At 31.3% G+C, this 19,548-nt stretch overlaps 1 protein-coding gene across 7 annotated transcripts in view; it reads left to right on the top strand.

Moving 5' to 3' along the window:
- Nucleotides 1–16,607, top strand: part of LOC130678429 (uncharacterized) — a 68,173-nt gene extending 51,566 nt beyond the window's left edge. For 2 of the 7 annotated variants that reach the window (XM_057485613.1, XM_057485614.1), the window contains exons 7-11: nucleotides 3,731–3,952; nucleotides 4,020–4,129; nucleotides 4,242–4,456; nucleotides 15,499–15,743; nucleotides 15,811–16,604. In XM_057485613.1, coding sequence (XP_057341596.1) covers nucleotides 3,731–3,952; nucleotides 4,020–4,129; nucleotides 4,242–4,456; nucleotides 15,499–15,743; nucleotides 15,811–15,893 — 875 coding nt within the window. In that variant the 3' untranslated portion in view covers nucleotides 15,894–16,604. Of the gene's footprint in view, nucleotides 1–3,730; nucleotides 3,953–4,019; nucleotides 4,130–4,241; nucleotides 4,457–15,498; nucleotides 15,744–15,810 lie in introns of all 7 variants that reach the window. The other 5 variants (XM_057485611.1, XM_057485612.1, XM_057485617.1 and 2 more) reach the window with 4 other exon arrangements.
- The last annotated feature ends 2,941 nt before the right edge of the window (nucleotides 16,608–19,548 follow it).

Below are 19,548 nucleotides of genomic sequence, written 5' to 3'. Positions count from 1 at the left end.
TTCGTTTAGATGCCAAAATAGGCCTCTGAAAATATGAGCCCTCAATATTAATATTAAGGTTGTCCGCATCGTACTTTTCGATTTCTCATAAGAATAACACGGGAAAAAAATTTTATTTTCTTTTGATTTTTGAAACAAATGAACCATAAATTTCATTGTAATGTCCATCAGATATTTTTCTAGAAAATTAGACGCTCTACAAAAAAAGTCTCTTATCATTTTTTGATTAATCTATCTGTTCGAAAGTTATTGGAGCTGGAAGTCAAATCTACAGTAAATTTCGAGATCTTTTTACTTTTCCAGCAAAACTATCAGACGTATCAAGAAATGTTATAAGACCTTTTTTGTAGAAGATTTTATTCCCTATAAATTATTTTCAATAAAGTTTACTCGGATTCCGCATTGTTTTCTAGTTATTTTCATTTTAACGTTAAGTTCTCAAAATCCATTAGAAGCCTATTATTTTTATGATCTTGGCATTAAAATGAAAATAACTAGAAAACAATGCGGAATTCGAATAAACTTTATTGAGAATAATTTGTAGGGAATAGAATTGTCTACAAAAAAGGTCCCATGACATTTTTTGATAAGTCTGATAGTTTTGCTGGAAAAGTAAAAAGATCTCGAAATTTACTGTAGATTTGACTTCCAGCTCCAATAACTTTCGAACAGATGGATTCATTAAAAAATGATAAGAGACTTTTTTTGTAGAGCGTCTAATTTTCTAGAAAAATATCTGATGGACATTACAATGAAATTTATGGTTCATTTGTTTCAAAAATCAGAAGAAAAAAAAATTTTTCTCCTGTGTTATTCATATGGGAAATTGAAAAGTGCGATGCGGACAACCTTAATATTAATATTAAGGGCTCATATTTTCAGAGGCCTATTTTGGCATCTATATATATATATATATATATATATATATATATATATATATATATATATATATATATATATATATATATATAGACTTTCATATTAAGCGACTATTTTTTTTTTTTTTGAAGAACTTTGAAAAATCAAAAGGGTATGTTAAAATATGTTGACAGTTAAGATATGAGCTCTTAATATTGATATTTAGAGGTGGCTGTTTATAATTTTCGGTTTTTCATTTAGTAACATGGTAAAAAATTCATAACTTCCGAAAAAATCAAGATACAGAAAATTTCTTCCCAAACATTTTGTAGCAAATTTACCGATCTACAAAAAAGGTCTTTTATGATTTTTGCATCAATTCAACCATTCACAAGATAACCGACGTCAAAGTTTGATACAATTCGAAGAACTTGTTTTTGCTCGTTCTGAATTTTATACCATGTCGACTAATGAGAATTCAGGAATTCTTAATACAGTTTTTTGTAGGAAATTGAATGCTCTACAAAAAAAGTCTCTTATCATTTTTTGATAAATCCATCTGTTCGAAAGTTATTGGAGCATGAAGTCAAGTTAGAGTAAATTTTGAGATCTTTTTACTTTTCCGGCGAAACTATCGGACTTATTATAAAATGTCATAGGATATTTTTTGTAGACAATTTTATTTTCTAGAAATTATCATTGATAAAGTTTTTTGAAATTCTGCATTATTTTTTCTAGTTATTTCCATTTTATTGCCAAGCTCTTAAAATCGATAAGAATTATTTTTTTTTCGGCGTTTGGCAATAAAATGGAAATAACTAGAAATCTACCTAAAAAATAGTCGCTTAATATGAAACAGTCTAATATATATATATATATATATATATATATATATATATATATATATATATATATATATATATATATATATATTTATGTAATATAACGGATTTTTGAGGACACGATTGCGTCTACAATTCTTATCCGACCTTAATGAAATTTTCTACACTTATTTTATGTGTAATTACCACGGTTAAGTTCGAAGATGGGCTGAATCGGTCGATTAGTTTAGAAGTTATGGCTGTTTTAAATTTTAACGATTTTTCGAAAAAATCAGTTTTTAGTCACTTTTAAAGTCCATATAACTTTCAAACTAAAATTCATAGAGATTTCCCGTAAAAAGTATTTTAAAGCTTGACTAATAAGCTTTAATTTATGACTTTAAACTTTATATTTTGACCATTTCTTCTAATAATTTGATAACCTTGAAAATTTTAATGGAATCAAAAAATGTTGAAAATATGGTTTTCATTCCAAATAACTTATGCTTGTCCCATTATAATCCAATTTCGTCAGCTGTATTTTATTTTGCACAAAGTTACCTGTAAATTTCACTGCTATTTTATCTTTTAAAAGTATTTCTTTTATTACTTATGATGTATCAAATGTACCTCTAATCCCTATGATTATCACTGGTCTTGTCATTACGATAGCACCCACAGTTCATATCAGATCTTAATGAAATTTTTCACACTCATTCTATATGCGATTACCTTGATCATGTTCAAAGGTGGGCTGAATCGTTAAAATAGATTTGAAATTATGGCTGTTCGAAATTTTCATGATTTTTCGTAAAAATCAGTTTTTATTCACTGTTAAAGTTCATATAACATTAAAACTAAAACTGATAGACAATTTCAGTAAAAAGTATCATGAAGCTTGTTCAGTAAGCTTTAATATTTGACCTTAAACTTTATGTTTTGACCATTTCTTCCAATAATTTGAAGGCCTTGAAAATTCTAATGGAATCAACAAATGTTGCAAATATGGTGTTCATTCCACATAACCTATGTATTTCCTATTATAATACAATTTTGTCAGTTGTCTTTTATTGTGAACAAAATAACCTGTAAATTTCACAGCTATTTCATGTTTTAAAAGTATATCTTTTAATATTTATGATGTTTCAATCGTACCTGTAGTCCTATAATTATATCTGATCTTGCCATTGTAATAGCAATTACAATTATGATCTCATACTAATTAAATTTTCTATACTTTGTTTACGTGAAGGTTAGTTTGATACGTTACCTATATAATGTTTTGTCAAATCAACTATCTGAAGTTCGCTATCGAAAATAGTCGTTGTCTTTTTTAACCCTCACTCTAAGAAAACGAGCCTAATTTCATGTCATGACTATACACTAACATGTATCACAAGATATGTATGTATGTAACTTTTTATATAGATTAATTGGAAAATCTACCTTCCATTTCGGCTACCGAATGGCCTTTTTTTTAATTGCAGACACACAAAATTCGTATTTAATAATAATAATTGTTAGCAGTATTTTATTTTTTCGTGAAGAAAAAAAAATTTACAATTAAAAAAATTAATTACTTGCGTTGTTTTCATTTTACTATTTTGAGGATATAACTATATTATTGGGAGTAATTGTCGTCCCTGATTAAAAAAAATGATTAAAAATGATTTCACACGTTAAATGTCCATAAGAGACAGGATTAGAAATGATTTGAAGGATTAAAAAGTATTTAAAATGATTAAAAAACAAATCATTTTAAATACTTTTTAATCATTTTTTTTAATCAGGGGTAGGGATCAGTTGTCACGGGGATTTATGTTCTAATTTTTTAATTTATTTAATATTATATACATTATAATTCCAATTTTTTTTTGTTTAAATACAATATTGAAGATATTCAACATTTAATAGTATATTATTTATGGATTTTTTGGCTAGCGAGTATTTTGTCGTGGGTATTTTGGTTTGCGGGTATTTTGTCGTCGGGTGAATTGTTACGCAACCATATATACAATCATTGAATTACATAATTTTTTTTTTTTTAATAGTAAAGAAATCAGTACTCCGACTTATAAGCCAGAACCAATTGCACAGTATTGAGAACTCTCATAACAGAATTCATACTCAGTATGATTGCTCATCCCAGGACGATCCTGTGTCGACCTCAAATTTTGTTTTTCCTTATCCAATAATTAAATGTACAAATCACTTTAAGCGAAGTTATATTGAATCGGATGATGAAATGATATCAGTAATTACTGAGGTTGAAGGTGTGTTTAAATACAGTTTTGTGAATTTCATTAAATAAAATAATTTTAGCCAAACTAAATATTCCAGATGATGAAACAGGAGAAAACGTCAGTTATCAATGTGTATTACCGATAGACGTACACGGATCAGGATATGTACGAATGCAAATGATTAGCAATAACAAGGCAGAAAAATTAGTAATATTTTTATTTTCATATTGATCTATTCATATATTTTGTCGCATACTTCAATCGAAAATTGTTAAGTGTATTAAAATATCGTTAAAAATTGATCATGTTTTCGTTTTAGATGCTGCCATATGTATCAATAAATCAATTTAGTTTTGACATTGAAACGTTTTCACATCATATTGCTGAATGGATATGCAAAAAGTTTAAAAAGAAATATTGGCATTGCATTGACTATGACATTGAAATAGTAGAAGTGTGTGCAATAAGCGGCGATATTATTTGCATGCTTATGATGAAAATTGAAGCTAGTGAATATTCCATGAAAGCTATCGGGTAAAACGATTTTTAGTTTAACTAATTATATCTCATGCTTTTTTCTACTTTTTATCCATCATTTAATACATAATAACCAGAGCTCAGAAGTTTGTGATCAATATCAGGAACACCAAACAAAAATCACGTGAATAGCCTGATCTTAATATGTGATGATCAGAAGCAAATTCACGTGAATGAAAATCATGTGTTGCATGTATGTATGTATGTATGTATGTTTTTTTGTTTTGGCGTAGGGATAGCGCGCTATCGACAAGAGACCATTTTGACACGGACTCACCACCCTGGGATCGCTTTCGCATTGCTTCAGGGTGGTGTCCATCTTCGCCTTCGGGCTTTCTTCTTTGTAATTCTTATTCCTTACGCCCCTCCAACCTCTTACGAGATTAGAGGTTCGGGAACTGCAGATTGTCTTCGTTCAGCGTCTTCTTTTTTCTTTATTACTCTAGTACGTAAAAATGACAGCGCATTCCATTCGTTTTCTTCTCGGAGCATTGTTCGAGCCAGGTTATTTTCATTAAGAGCAAGACCTTTAAACTTCCGGTCGTATCGAAAAACTAAAGAACGCAACTTAAAGCTTGGAATCTCTTGATTAGAGATCTTTTAGCAAATTGTTTTTTTGAGCCATAATTATTGTGTAATCATATGAAATAACTCGAAACAGAAATTTTCTAAATTAATTTTTTTTTTTTGGTCTACATGCTTGGGAAAACATTTCCAAAAAAATAAAAGCAAAGCTTGGTTAGCAAATTCATTTAGTTGCTGAGATATCAGCCTTTAAATGAAAGAAGATCCCTTTGTTTTTGATTTGATTATCAATATATTTAAGGGCAGCTTTTAAAACTTGAATGAATTCCCACAAGCCTCATTTTCAATTTTGGAAGAAAAAAACCTGAAAAACGGTTGACCCCGTGGGCCAGTCCCGAAACTTCCCGCTGACCTTCAATTGATCATGCGATTCACATCTTGGTTATCATACAAATTGAACATAAATCGGTAACACTCGCTCGTACTTCTCGGTTATTATTATTCAACGATAATAATATCAGAAAGAATTATAATCGTACTTGTTCTGATTAACGAAATGAATTGCATAAATTCGATACAAAACTTTTGATGACGAAAGTAAATAAAATATCATTTTATTTTTATTTGCACACTCCCACACACACAACGGTGAGTCTTAATCGAATACTTGACGAATGACGTCACAGTATGATACATGCCCAGGCTTGACTGCCGTAGCAAATAAGACACAGATAATCCAAAATTTTTAGAAATGCACTAAATAAAATAAAATAAAATAATGCAATATTTTATTGCTGTAACTCACTTACATTAAGTTGACGTTCATTTATCGTACGTAATTATATAGTATCAATTATCTAAACTGCACCATAACACATTTCGTTCATTCGACTCACCAAAAAAAAAAAGTAACTCAGTGCTACACGAATATCACGACTGACACATTGATTTCTCTATCGCCAGTAATTTGACTTCTTCAGTTGTTCAATAAACAAAAAAAAATATCCGGGTACTTGTCCATAATTTGCAAATAATTTTTACACAAGTGAATTGCTCGTTGATCTAAAAAACCGAATTGTTCAAATCACGAAACACGTCGTTCTATATATTGTAACATGATGAAAATTCGACATCGACCCGTGGTTCAAGAATTATTTAAATATAATAAATATAGTGACATCTATGAGAAAAATTTCGACTTCGACCGAGCAATCGATCCAACGCATGGATTGAAATGAGAGATCCGGCTGCGACGCCGAGCTGAACAATTAATGAACGTAACGGGACCTAAGTCCACCTCCTCCACGGAAGCCGTTTCCTCGCTCTTTTGGGCATACATGCGCTGCAAAAACCCCATCTTCTACGCTTTAAGCGACACTCGGCCGAAACCAAGAGTGGACATTTACCGGGGGTATAATAAAAAATCCCCATTGCGTGTGGTATCTAACCACAGCCACCACGAGTCCTACCTCACTCGGCCCCCCATTCCTTCCATCCTAGGAAATAAAGAGACTCTAGCCGAAATGGGGCTCGAAATGGGGCCCCCATGGTACCAATTCCCTGTATTGGTCTACAGGCTGCAGATAAGTGGTGAGTTGCAGCATAACTCATTACCCTACAAAGGGTTTCTTCCACATTATCCCACTTGGATCTTAGGACGGCAACTATTGAAGATTGCCCTCTACCATCATCACCAAGTGAATATCATTTGCTAACTATAGCTTGTGATAGTATTGTGTACGGGCTATTACCCTTAGATATTTAAGACAGTCAAAAGGGGACGGCTTCGCCCGCGCAGAGGTGCCTATTAGCTTCCTGCAACCACGGAGTTGCCACATGTTACAAGGTGCAAAACATGCGGGCACCGCTAACGGTTGGAATAATAGTCTCAGAACCCAAGTAGAGGGTGGCACTTGCTTGGTCTGACGCCCCCTAAAGGGCGCCAAAACCTCTTCTGAGCGCCGAGCTGAACAGCCGCGTTTCGGTTTTTTTTTTTAACAATTCGACTCCGACAAAACGACCAATTTCGATCCCGACTATTGAACAATTCGAGTTACGCCGTTTAGAACAATCCCTAGTTTTGATGAACGGCCCGTTAAATTAATCGATAGTGAACTAATTCCGAGTGAACAATAAACCGCCTTTTGTGAACAAGCCGAAGCATCGGCGTGAAACTGAACAAAGTGTACGAGTGAATTTATTATTGAACAAGTGAGACACGTTCGCGTAATAACTATTAATAAATTAATTAATTAATTACGCGCAAGAATTGTATGATAGTGCGATTTAACGTGTCACCGAAATAAAATATTATTCCTATATTATTTTATTTATTTCAATCGAGCAATTCTGAGAATTACGGATTATCCGTGTCTCATTCGTGCGGCAGTAGAGTATTGCCGTGTGCAATACTCTGACGTCACCCATCACGTATTCCGACAATACGCACGTTGTATGTGTGTATGAAAAATGAAATAAGTTTATTTTATTTCGACAACCGACTGTTTTCTTCGAGTAACAATTTTTTGTTTATATCAAGTCAAGCCGGTACCGGCAAATTATATTTTGTTTTGTTACCGATACTTTTTATTAGTAATACCGATCAATGGTTTTATCGTAGTCTTAAGTACCTGACCTTTCCCCGATCCACCACCCTGAGCCGATTTTTTAATAGTTTATTTGGTGATTATAAAATCACCTCGCGCCCAACTTTCAATATTTTGAACAAGGTTGCCGAATTGTATGTGTTGTAATAATAATAAAATAAATGCATGCCAGGACTGGTTGGTGGTTGGGATGTTAGAAAAATACGCATATTTAAAAATATAAGAATATTTTTATTTGTCACAGCACAAAATATCACTGGGTTACAAATTAAAACGTTGATTTAATTTATCAATATTGTTAAATGTCTGAGCTCATGAATACGTAAATGATTGAATATAAATTATTGAATTGAGCTCGAGTAAATAAACGAATTAAAATAATTAAGTTGAGTTTAATTGAACACTGAGTTGATCGCAAAAGTGTCTGAATGAAAAGTAACATGAAATCAGAGGTTACCGAGCGAAGTTAATTATTGAACACATTAATTACTATTTTTAATAGCACTGAATGCATAACTAATTTAGTTATTGAGTTTCAATAATAATGATCACTTAATTTAATTGAATTTAATGAGCTCATAATAAATTACACTGATTCTAATTTATTTGTTGAACACGTGGTAGCATGATTGCAGAGGCTACTGAGCGAAAAATAACTTTTAATTTAATTAAGAAATTGAGCATAATGATAATAAAATAAATAATAAAACTGAGTCTTTATTTTGATGAGCACTTGAATTAATTTATAAAAGAGTAGTTAAGCACCTGTACGATTTTTCGTTGAATTAACCTCCTCAGGAACAGGTTATAGATCACTGGAATGCTTGATGTTTTTATTATTTATTTTCTGAGCTTCGGTGCTCGCAATTATAAAAATAATTATATTTTTATAGAGGGTTATGAACCCTTAATGTAATTAATTAATTACTTTTATTTATTTACTTGAGATGGGTGCAAAAATTATTTAACTTATTGCATCTTCAATTTAGAATTGAGAAAGGCAGGAGCAATCGATAATTTCGAGTTGCCCCAGCAAACGGGATCGAATTGAGTCGGATTCAACATTCTATCCGCTTTAACACGATTCAATGCAGTTTTTGAAATCTCCGTTTTTCAATCCGTTTTAATACGATCAGACCCGACACGTTAGTATTGGATAACTATAGAAAATTTTGTTACCAACTACTAAAACTTCTAAAAATTTATTAATAATGAGTTGATTTCTTTTTTTATTCACTTTCAGAATTTTATTTTCTTATAAATTTTTTGAGAAGTTTGTAGAGAAATTTTAAAATTAAATAATTTTTAGCTTCTGCAATAGTTTATAATATGTTCTTTTTGATAAACTTATTTAATTTTAACTTTTGTCTCTGACGTTATTAGAAAAATAAAATTATGTTTATCAATTTACCACGGACCAACCTTAAAGACATAAATTTCTTAATATAAATAAAATATCAAAAAGGAAAATTTCACTTGCATGCGTTTGGCTTGTAGTCCAGTCGATGCGCACGAAAAAATGGTCAAAGATCATTTTTTCGGTGGGTAAAGATCGATTTTGAAAAATTTTTTTTGTAAAATACTAGAAAAAATATAAGGAAAAAAGTTACCATAAATTTGGAGGTGGATCATTTTTTTTTATAAAAAAATTAGATGTAAAATGAAATATCTCTAAAAGTATTGAGAAGTTATCGAGACAAACTAGTATCATTGTTTTTGGGATTTAATAACGAATAAAATGAATTTTGAACGGTCTCTACGACGAATAGTTGCTGAGATAAGAAAAATAAATAAAATGACCTAATGGATAATTTTGTTTGAACCATTACCCAAACAATTACGGGTGATGACAGTTAAAAAAATTTTTTTTTCATAAAAAAACCCGTTTTGAAAATTTTTGAAATTTATCAACAATTAAAAAAAAAATATATATTTTTTTTTATACGACAGAAATTCATCTCGCGAAATTCTGAATCGAATGGTATATACGAATTTTTGTCGATTTTTTGAAATTTTTCTTCTATAACTTTCAATATAAGGGCTTAGAAAAATTTCTTGCTACGGGAGTTAGAAAAAATTGGACTTCGGATATCTTCGGTAATTGCTAGAGAGAGAAAGTAATCGTTATCCGTTAGAAAAAGAGTTAATTGTTGATAAATTTTAAAAATTTTTAAAACGGGTTTTTTTTATGAAAAAACAATTTTTTTCAACTGTCATTACCCGTATTTGTTTGGGTTATGGTTCAAACAAAATTATCCATTAGGTCATTTTATTTATTTTTCTTATCTCAGCAACTATTCGTCGTAGAGACCGTTCAAAATTCATTTTATTCGTTATTAAATCCCAAAAACAATGATACTAGTTTGTCTCGATAACTTCTCAATACTTTCAGAGATATTTCATTTTACATCTAATTTCTTTATAAAAAAAAAATGATTCATCTCCAAACTTATGGTAACTTTTTTCCTTATATTTTTTCTAGTATTTTAAAAAAAAAATTTTTCAAAATCGATCTTTACCCACCGAAAAAATGATCTTTGACCATTTTTTCGTGCGCATCGACTGGACTACCGACTTGGTCGGTAAGTTGAACTCTGCCTCGAATTTATTCTATCCGATTCAATGCGTTTTAACACGAAACACTGTTTTCAAAAATCGCATTGAATCGGGTTGGTTCGTAATAGACTTCAATCCGACTTCGTTTGCTGGGTGGGTTCGAACCCAAGCTCTCAAAGACCGATACCTTTACAGTGCATAAGAGTACCCTACCTGGTAACCTTATGACCTGGATGAACCCTAAATCACCACCGTCCATCTTACGGCAGCAAATTTAATCGATTATACAAAACACGTGGTGTCACTTGAAATTATATGAACGCAAGACAATGGCGTCGGTCTTCTCGACACGAGGCAAGAAAAGGCATACGCGCATGCGTCGCACTGCGCAAGTCAAGTTTTAATTGCCAGACACTAGGCCCCAGTAGGTGCTGCCTCTATTTGCCGGAAGTGCAACTACATTCAAATTTGAATGTAGTTGTGATTACGCAACAGTATGTGTACTCGGACAACACTCCGGTGGATCCCCGTCAGTGAAGATCCCGTTACAATATATATATATATATATATATATATATATATATATATATATATATATATATATATATATATATATATATATATATATATATATATATATATATATATATATATATATATATATATATATATATATATATATATATATATATATATATATATATATATATACATATATATACACTAATGCAAAAAATTAAAGGAGCAGAAAAATTTTATAAATTTTTTAGTGATTTTTGGAAGGCTGTAACTTGGTGAAAAAAAATCGTATCGAAAATTTAAAAAAAGCATTTTATAGCTTGAAATCTCTAGTTTAGGTGTATTTTTTTCAAAATTTTTTAAAAGCTCCGATTATTGCGCAAACATGAGAAATACCGCGAGCCAAAAAATTTCTAAATTTTTTTTTTTTTTTTCCGAAGAGCCCACGGACCGCGGAAAAATTCTTTCAACTAAACGAATGCATACATCGCTTAGCAAATTTATTCAGCTTCAATTTGGTTTTTTTTTAAACCTCGTAGGACGATTTGTCGCAGAGATATCAGCCTTCAAACAGAAAATGATCCTTTTGGCTTTGATCTTCGATATTTCAGGTACCAATGATCGCACAGAAAGTTGAAGGGCGGCGTTGAAAACTTGAATAAATTCCCTACAAGTCCCTGTCATCATTTTTTGAAAAAAAAAATTTTTTTTATTTTTAACATCCATTAGAAGAAAGTACAAAAAAATGACTTTTTTTGGTTTTTTAGTAAATCAACCGCTACTCTGCAAATATCGATAAAAAAAATAATGTTGCCAGGGACTTTTTTAGCTTAATGTACCTCCAAGACCCCTGTGAATTTTTAAATTGATCTATCGAACCGTTTTTTGGGAATCATCGATCAAAGTTTAGCTAAACAATTAAAGGAGCAAGTTTTGTTCCTTTAATTGTGTAATCATAATCGAAATGAAAAAATTTTTTTTTTTCGACTTTTCTCAAATTTTTGCGTTGGTAACTCAGCAAATGCAAGGAAATGACAAAAAAAATAAAAAATTTCCAAAAAATGTCAAACAAAAAATTTAGAACACAAAAAACAAGTTTCAATTTTTTTTTTTCTTCGATTTTTTTTGACATTTTTTGGAAATTTTTTATTTTTTTTGTCATTTCCTTGCATTTGCTGAGTTACCAACGCAAAAATTTGAGAAAAGTCGAAAAAAAAAAATTTTTTCATTTCGATTATGATTACACAATTAAAGGAACAAAACTTGCTCCTTTAATTGTTTAGCTAAACTTTGATCGATGATTCCCAAAAAACGGTTCGATAGATCAATTTAAAAATTTACAGGGGTAAATTCACTAAATGAATATGTGAATATTGGAATTCACTGATTTGATAAGTGAATATGAGAATCCACTAAATTGAAAAGTGAATATGGGAATCCACTGATTTCATCGGTGAAAAGAAATATTATATTGCGAAAAAAAATATAAAACACTTGTAATTAAATCCGAAATGTGATTAATGTATTAGAATCATTACTTAGAGGAAGTATACATGATTTTGATTGATGAAAAAATCCCGGTGACTGCTGAGCTCGAACCTGCATCCTTCCGATTCAAAGTCTTTGATGCTATCCAATGCGCTGGCCTACGTATGTGATCGCGTGAGTGTAAATAGTATATTCGCTATGATACTAAACAATAACTGATGAAGAAATAAAGAATCTGTGATGTTATGATTGACGTACTCTTCATATAAATATATTATTGTTATGTACTTCTATTTTTTTTATTTTGAAAGTTTTTTATTAAAATTTTTAAAAATAGTACCATAATTATTAATTATATTTATATCTAGTAAAATATTTAATTATTTGCTAGTTAAAGTTACTAGTGAAATTGTGAAATTCATAAATTAAGAAGTGAATAACAGTTTTACTTGTAGAAATTATGAAAATATCGCTAGTTCAGTAGTGAAAATCAATAATTTGCTAGCGAAAATTATAGTACTAAATTTATTAGTGAAGATTCACTAGTTTATTGCTGAAATACACTGATTATGAAGTGAATACTGCTTCACTAACGTAATTGATGAAATTTCCACTAATTCATGTTTAGAGAGTATAGATTATTCTTATTGATGGTCGAATCATTATTTATAACTTAATTAATAATGCTTTTGTTGACTATTCAAGAATCTTATCAGTAAAAGAGGATATGGATAGGATGAACAGATAATAGATCAAGTGAATGATTAACAATTGCAACGATTGTGTATTGCCAATTATAATAATAAAAATTACTTACAAAAAGATGCAAGCGCTGGATTTAATGTAGCTGACACAGTTTAGTTTTATATTGCGAGTATATCGCCGGTAACGTACAGTAATATTTAAGTAGACTAACTTTATTCATAATAATTAATAAACTAAGACAGTAAAGTATGATCGCAAAAGAATTCCTAGTAATACAAACTGTAACGCTAGTTAATTTCCCGATTTACAAGAATGCAAGTAATTGCCCGTATTAACAAAATCGCAAGTAGATTGCTAGTGTATTAGAATAGTGATTAAGTTACGCGTTTTATTACTATGTTATAACAGGGCTATGCTGCTACTCTGGTCGTCCTTTTTAAGGGCCCCACTGGAAGTAATAACGGCCTCCCAGAGCCGGATCTTAGATCATCAGGGTCGTTGTAGATTAATTAATTTGTAAGAGAAGGAAGAGGAAGGATAATTTATAATTATTAACACTTTATTTAAAACAACAATTTTAACCTTTATTTATATGACCTTATAAACCTGTTGTCCTTATAAAACTTGTAAAACTTGTTAAACCTTTGACGACCTTATAAACCATATAACTTATATACCTTATAACCTTATGACCTTATAACACTTATAAACCTTATTACTACCGTCAACTACCTTTGACATTTTCTTTTAAAACTTATTCTCGTCAACTACCTTTGACGATTTCCTAAACCTTTATTAAGCCAACTACCTTTGGCATCACACACACACTCACACTGAGTCCCCTGGACTTATACACACACACGCGACTCAACTAAACCTTAACTTCATCCTCCACACGGTCACCAAGACCCTCTACGTGGCTAAAACCTTACATTTATTCCCGCGTGGTCCCCTGGACCCTCTACGCGACTTTTACCTTAACAATTAATTCATTCACGCGGTCCCCTGGGCCCTCTACGTGATATAAGACCTTTACAACAAATTCACGCGGTCACCTTGACCCTCTACGTGATTTTAACACTAACAATTTTAATATCACTAACACTATTTTCACTTTTAACCCACACATTCTTTTAACAATTTTCCTTTTACCAATATAAAAATCCTTCCATTCAATTCACCGTTTAAAATTACAAATCAATTAATATACAACCAATTAACCGTCCTTCATCAACAATAATATTAATTAATTAAAATTTAGTTAAAGATATTTTTATTAATTAATTAATTTTTAATTAACTGTCTCACGATTACTTTTATCAAATTTCATTTTAGTAATTATCTGTAACAACAATAAATTTACGTCGGAAATCTCAATACCACGTTTACCCGATTCTCACTCGATTTTTCAATGTATGCGTTACTGACTACTTTTGATTTTCCTCGATTCTTTACTTTTCGGACACTTGATTTTCTTTTATTGTTATTAACTTTAATTACGATAATTTATTAATTACTATTGTTCAATAATTTCAATTATTAATTAATTAAATTTTTATCAGACCTCGCGTCTGTTGAATCAATCATTCATTTATTATCGGTTCTTTATAAAGGCCATGGGACGATAAGTATACCGAATCGGCCCCAGATAGGGATCGGGCTCATTTTTTCAGGGAATGTTTGTACCCATGAGATACTTCGATGCTGCGAGTTTCAGGTCTTTATCTATAACCACTTCGGAGTAAATCGAAAAATACTGAAAATTAGAAAAAATTGATGTTCTCAGAGCGTACTTATTCGATTGTTATACCCCTGATTAGAAAAAATGATTTGCTCAATGATGAATGTATATCTAAATAGTACTAAAATTGAATTGTTTTGAATCGTTTTGAATCAATTCTAATTGTTTTGAACAATTTTTTTAAAACAGGGACTTTTTTACATGTCATTAAACATGTTTCTCTCAAAAATTTGAAAAAAAATCGATTGAGTGCCCTATTTGAGAGACTTTTCTAAGGTTGTTTTCTATATTAAAGAAAAGATTTGACTCTACAAGTATTTGCCTAAGCCAATTATAATATAGGTTTAATTATAGCTAAACTATTAATTCGTAAAATCGAAAGATTTTCATTCAATTAATTGCGAAATTAGTGGCAGAGGCAGCCATTCGGTTAGCGTGTGGCTTGGACGATCACCAAGTTAAGTAGCATTGAGCAGGATTACTACCCTAGTAGCTATCTTGGTCGAGATTTTGAAATAACAGTATATATAAATATGATATTTTGCTGTATCTTCCTTGACTTGCTCAAGATTTGTTGACCGCTACACTGTCACCGCAAGGTGGGATGTAGGGCATGTCGTAATGATGCAGTATAGCAGGCACAAGTCGGGCCACAGCCGCACGATAAAGGTAGAGTAAGAGAAGAAAGCAGTTGCGATTTGAAGGCAAAAGTGTAAATAGCTCTAGAAATAAAAAAAAATTGCGAAATGATTAATTTTATAGCTTATTTAATCGTATTGACCTTAATAATATAACATATTTCGAGTTGGTGCCTAAGAGGGCGCAGCAACGGTCTCCTGTAAAATGGAGGCAGACTTCGGTATCATTACATTAATTAACTCATATAATATGTTTGCTAGTTCACAAGAAAGAAGAAGTTATATGACGGGTTGTCAATTTATGTGGAATATTGATGCAAACCAATATAAAATAATTAGTATCTTTCCTGTCACTGAGTTATCAGAAGAATCTAATACTGGAGTAGTGAAAGAATGGAGCCCTACATGGAATCCAACACGTAATTTTATTTCATCGCTCAGAAAAACAATTAAACAGATTTACGCTCGTCCAGTACGATACATACATCATTCAGCAGGGTTTTCAGGTTTGAATATCAATTTTGATTACAATTTTTTGCTTATAAACGCCCATAATAAGATTATTTTTATTAGATTCACTATCTCGAATAATTGATATGGACAACTTAACGGAATTCTATTTGACAAAAATACCTGAAGATAATGGACTATACTGAAGAATAATAATTTTCGAAAATTGAAGTATTATGGGACATTTATACTGTTTCAAGACTTCAACAGATGACTATCAATGGCTTATTAAAATAAAATTTATCACTTCATGAAGTCGTTTTCATTGATTTATAATGTTTTGAAAAGTAGATCTGGAAAGTATGAAACGAAAGTGACGAACCTTGGTGATTATAGTAAATTGTACCTCCAATACACACAATAAATACAAAGATGTACATTCGACCGTCTGTTTTTGCAACAACATTTTTGTTTTATATTCTGTGGAAAGGATCTTTTACCATGAAATTAACGAAAATATTTGTTGGAATGAAAGTTGACACAAGCGTTTGGGCGCGATCTCATGGCGAGTACCGAACTATTCTCGCTGCTACTTCCTATCGCCGGTGACCTTCCTCTCTTCCATACATGTCTTTTCTCCTCAGAAATTTTTCTCTTGGTTTAAGCAACTTTTTTTTCATAGGTGGGCCATACGAAATTTCTTGCGTTAAACGAATAGGATTTTTTTCAAGTACACTGAGAAAAAAAAATAATTTTATTAAGAACATTTACTTGATACAAGAACATATATTCTTGATAATTTTCAAGAATATATAATTTTGTCTCAAGAATGCGTAGAATTGAAGAAAATAATTTTTATTGAATTCAAGTAAAGCTATTCTATTGTTTACTCATAATCTAATGTCAAATTCAAGTAATAATAAAAATAAATTCGATGCTCTTTTCTCAAGAAATTGACAATTAATAATAATAAAATAAATATTTTGAACGGATTTCTTGAACCAAGAAATTCTTGTTTGGAAAATAGTATTTTTTTTAGTGTGATGTTATTTTATTCAAACAAAAAAATGAAATATTACTACCAAAACACGGCTTTCTTCAAAGAAATATCTCTTATAATAAGAAATAAAAACTTTTAATACAAGTTAAAATTTTTTGATCTAAGCATAAAATATGTAGACTTGAGGAATAAAAATTTTGATTGAAGATGAAAATTTTAAGAGAATTATTTACTTGGTGTAGAAAATTTCGATTTTCCAAACCGTTAAAGAAAAATTTTTTGTATCAAGATTATTTTTCTTGGTTCAAGTTGACTGTATTTGCTGTGTAGCGGAACTAAAATTTAAAAGAAGTATTTAGGTTCTCATAACGTACAAATAAAGAACCTTATGAGCTAAAAAAAAATTTTATGACAAAATATCCATACTACATGAACACTGCAATGTGTTAAAACATGTTTTTATCATTCATGCGATATAAGTGCTATCTTGGCGCACGCTCTTTTGTTCGCCAAATAGCTGTTTGCCCATTCACTGTTTCCACGACATTTGTGTGTGTTATACGATTATCTGCGTGCGACAAGTAAATTTGAGTGCGACAAGTAAACTTGTTTAGGTTTCCACTATATTTAAATGGTGTATTACCGTACGATGGACGGTGTGGCTCAATAAGTTATAGATCAAATTGAACGAAATATAGTATAGTGCCGGATAGCTCAACTGGTAGAGCACTCGGCGTGATACCGAATCGGTCTGGGTTCGATCCCCAGTTCAGGCTATCTATATTTTTCTCAATTTATCTATACATTGTCTTATTGAGAGGTTTGCATGTTTAGGTTTCCACTATATTTAAATGGTGTATTACCGTACGATGGACGGTGTGGCTCAATAAGTTATAGATCAAATTGAACGGAATATAGTATAGTGCCGGATAGCTCAACTGGTAGAGCACTCGGCGCGATACCGAATTGGTCTGGGTTCGATTCCCAGTTCGGGCTATCTATATTTTTCTCAATTTATCTGTAAATTTTCTTATTGAGAGGTTTGCATGTTTAGGTTTCCACTATATTTAAATATAGGAAACCTAAGGTTCCGTAACAAATTGCCCCCGGACAAAATAACCTCGACAAAATAACCTCGAACAAAATAACCTCGTAACAAAATAACCTGATAAAAAATAACCTAAAAAAAATAACTTTTTTATAAAATAAACTGAACAGAACCGTCACTTATTATCCGAAGGCAAAATATCCACGACAAAATATCCGCGATAAAATATTCGAATACATTTCATCCGACACACAAAATATCCCCGGACTAAATACTCGATAGATAAAATATCCCTGACAAAATATCTTATAATATAAATACTTTTCATATGAATAGTACGGTACCATTTTATCAGAAATGCTTAATATATTTGCACATAAAATTTTAGTGTGTGATATTAAAAATACCCTCGCAGATTTGAATCACGGTGGAAACACGGTGGGTTTGTTCTATTGTACCACTGTGATTACGCGGTGTATCCACCGTGATTCCACGGTGTCTATGCCACCGTGTATACACGGTGTTTTCACTGTGATTACGCGGTGGATACACCGTGGAACCACGGTGGTGAAATCGCACAAAGCCACCGTGGAATCACAGTGGGTACACCACGTAATCACAGTGGAAACACCGTGTATACACAGTGGTCAAGCCACCGTGAAATCACGGTGGATACACCGCGTAATCACAGTAGATACACTGTGTATACCCGGTGGTGAAATGGAACAAACCCACCGTGTAACCACAGTGGATCCACGGTGTTTACACTTCCACGGTGTTTCCACCGTGATTCAAATCTGCGAGGGATAGATCTACAGATATGCTTGAAATCGTACTGTGCCTTTTTTTCACAGATTTTAGGTGGGTATTATTTTGGAAATAAGTCCACATATGCTTGGAATGGTACGGTACCCGCTTATCGAAAATCATTAATTATTTTTTCATTTAAAATATATTTTTCTAAATAATATTTATTAACAGGATATTTTGTCACGAATTTTTGTCTCTTGAATATTTAGTCCGGGGATATTTTGTCTATCGGATAATTTGTATTTGGATATTTTATCACGGATATTTTGTCGCGGATATTTTATCCGTGAACTACAAATTGTGCTACCAACCTGAACAACAATAACCTTCAAATACGAATTTTATCGTTAAAGATTTATGTGAATTTTTTCCGGTTATTGTTGTTCAGGTTATTTTATAACAAAGTTTTTTTTTCAGGTTATTTTGTTCTAGGTTATTTTGTCGGGGTTATTTTGTCGAGGTTATTTTGTCCGAGGGTAACCGGTCGCGGCACCAAGTCTGATAGTTTCACCGGAAAAGTAAAAAGGTCTCCAACTTTACTTCGAGCTCTTATAACTTTTGAATAGATGTATTTATCAAAAAATGATATGAAACCTTTTTTGTAGAGCGTTCAATTTTCTATAAAAATATGTATTAGTCTATTTGATCTATTGATTTGTTAACGAGGTTAAAAATACTTGAAGCTAAAAAAACATTTTTCCCATGTTATTTGAATGGGAAAATCGAATTTTTTAATGAGCTAGGTCTGTAATCGAAATAGAATTTTTCTTCTTGCTCCAAAAATTTTTTTTTGTGTTGAACTATGGTTTGTTCCACATGCACTTGAAAAAAAAAATCTGACTCCAAAATGAAGCACCTTAATGTATATACATTAGGGTGAGCCAAAAAAACCAACCTATTGAATTTACGTCTTAAAAAGGACCTATATATCGAGAAAAAATTCTCCCATTGGTCAAAATTTTAGCTCAATTTTAAAAGGTGTCGATAACCATTTGAAATTTCC

This window comes from Microplitis mediator, chromosome 2 (assembly GCF_029852145.1).
Source record: "Microplitis mediator isolate UGA2020A chromosome 2, iyMicMedi2.1, whole genome shotgun sequence".
Lineage (NCBI taxonomy): Eukaryota > Metazoa > Arthropoda > Insecta > Hymenoptera > Braconidae > Microplitis > Microplitis mediator.
Note: the sequence above shows the minus strand (reverse complement) of the source record. Positions and strands in the feature narration are given on the sequence as shown.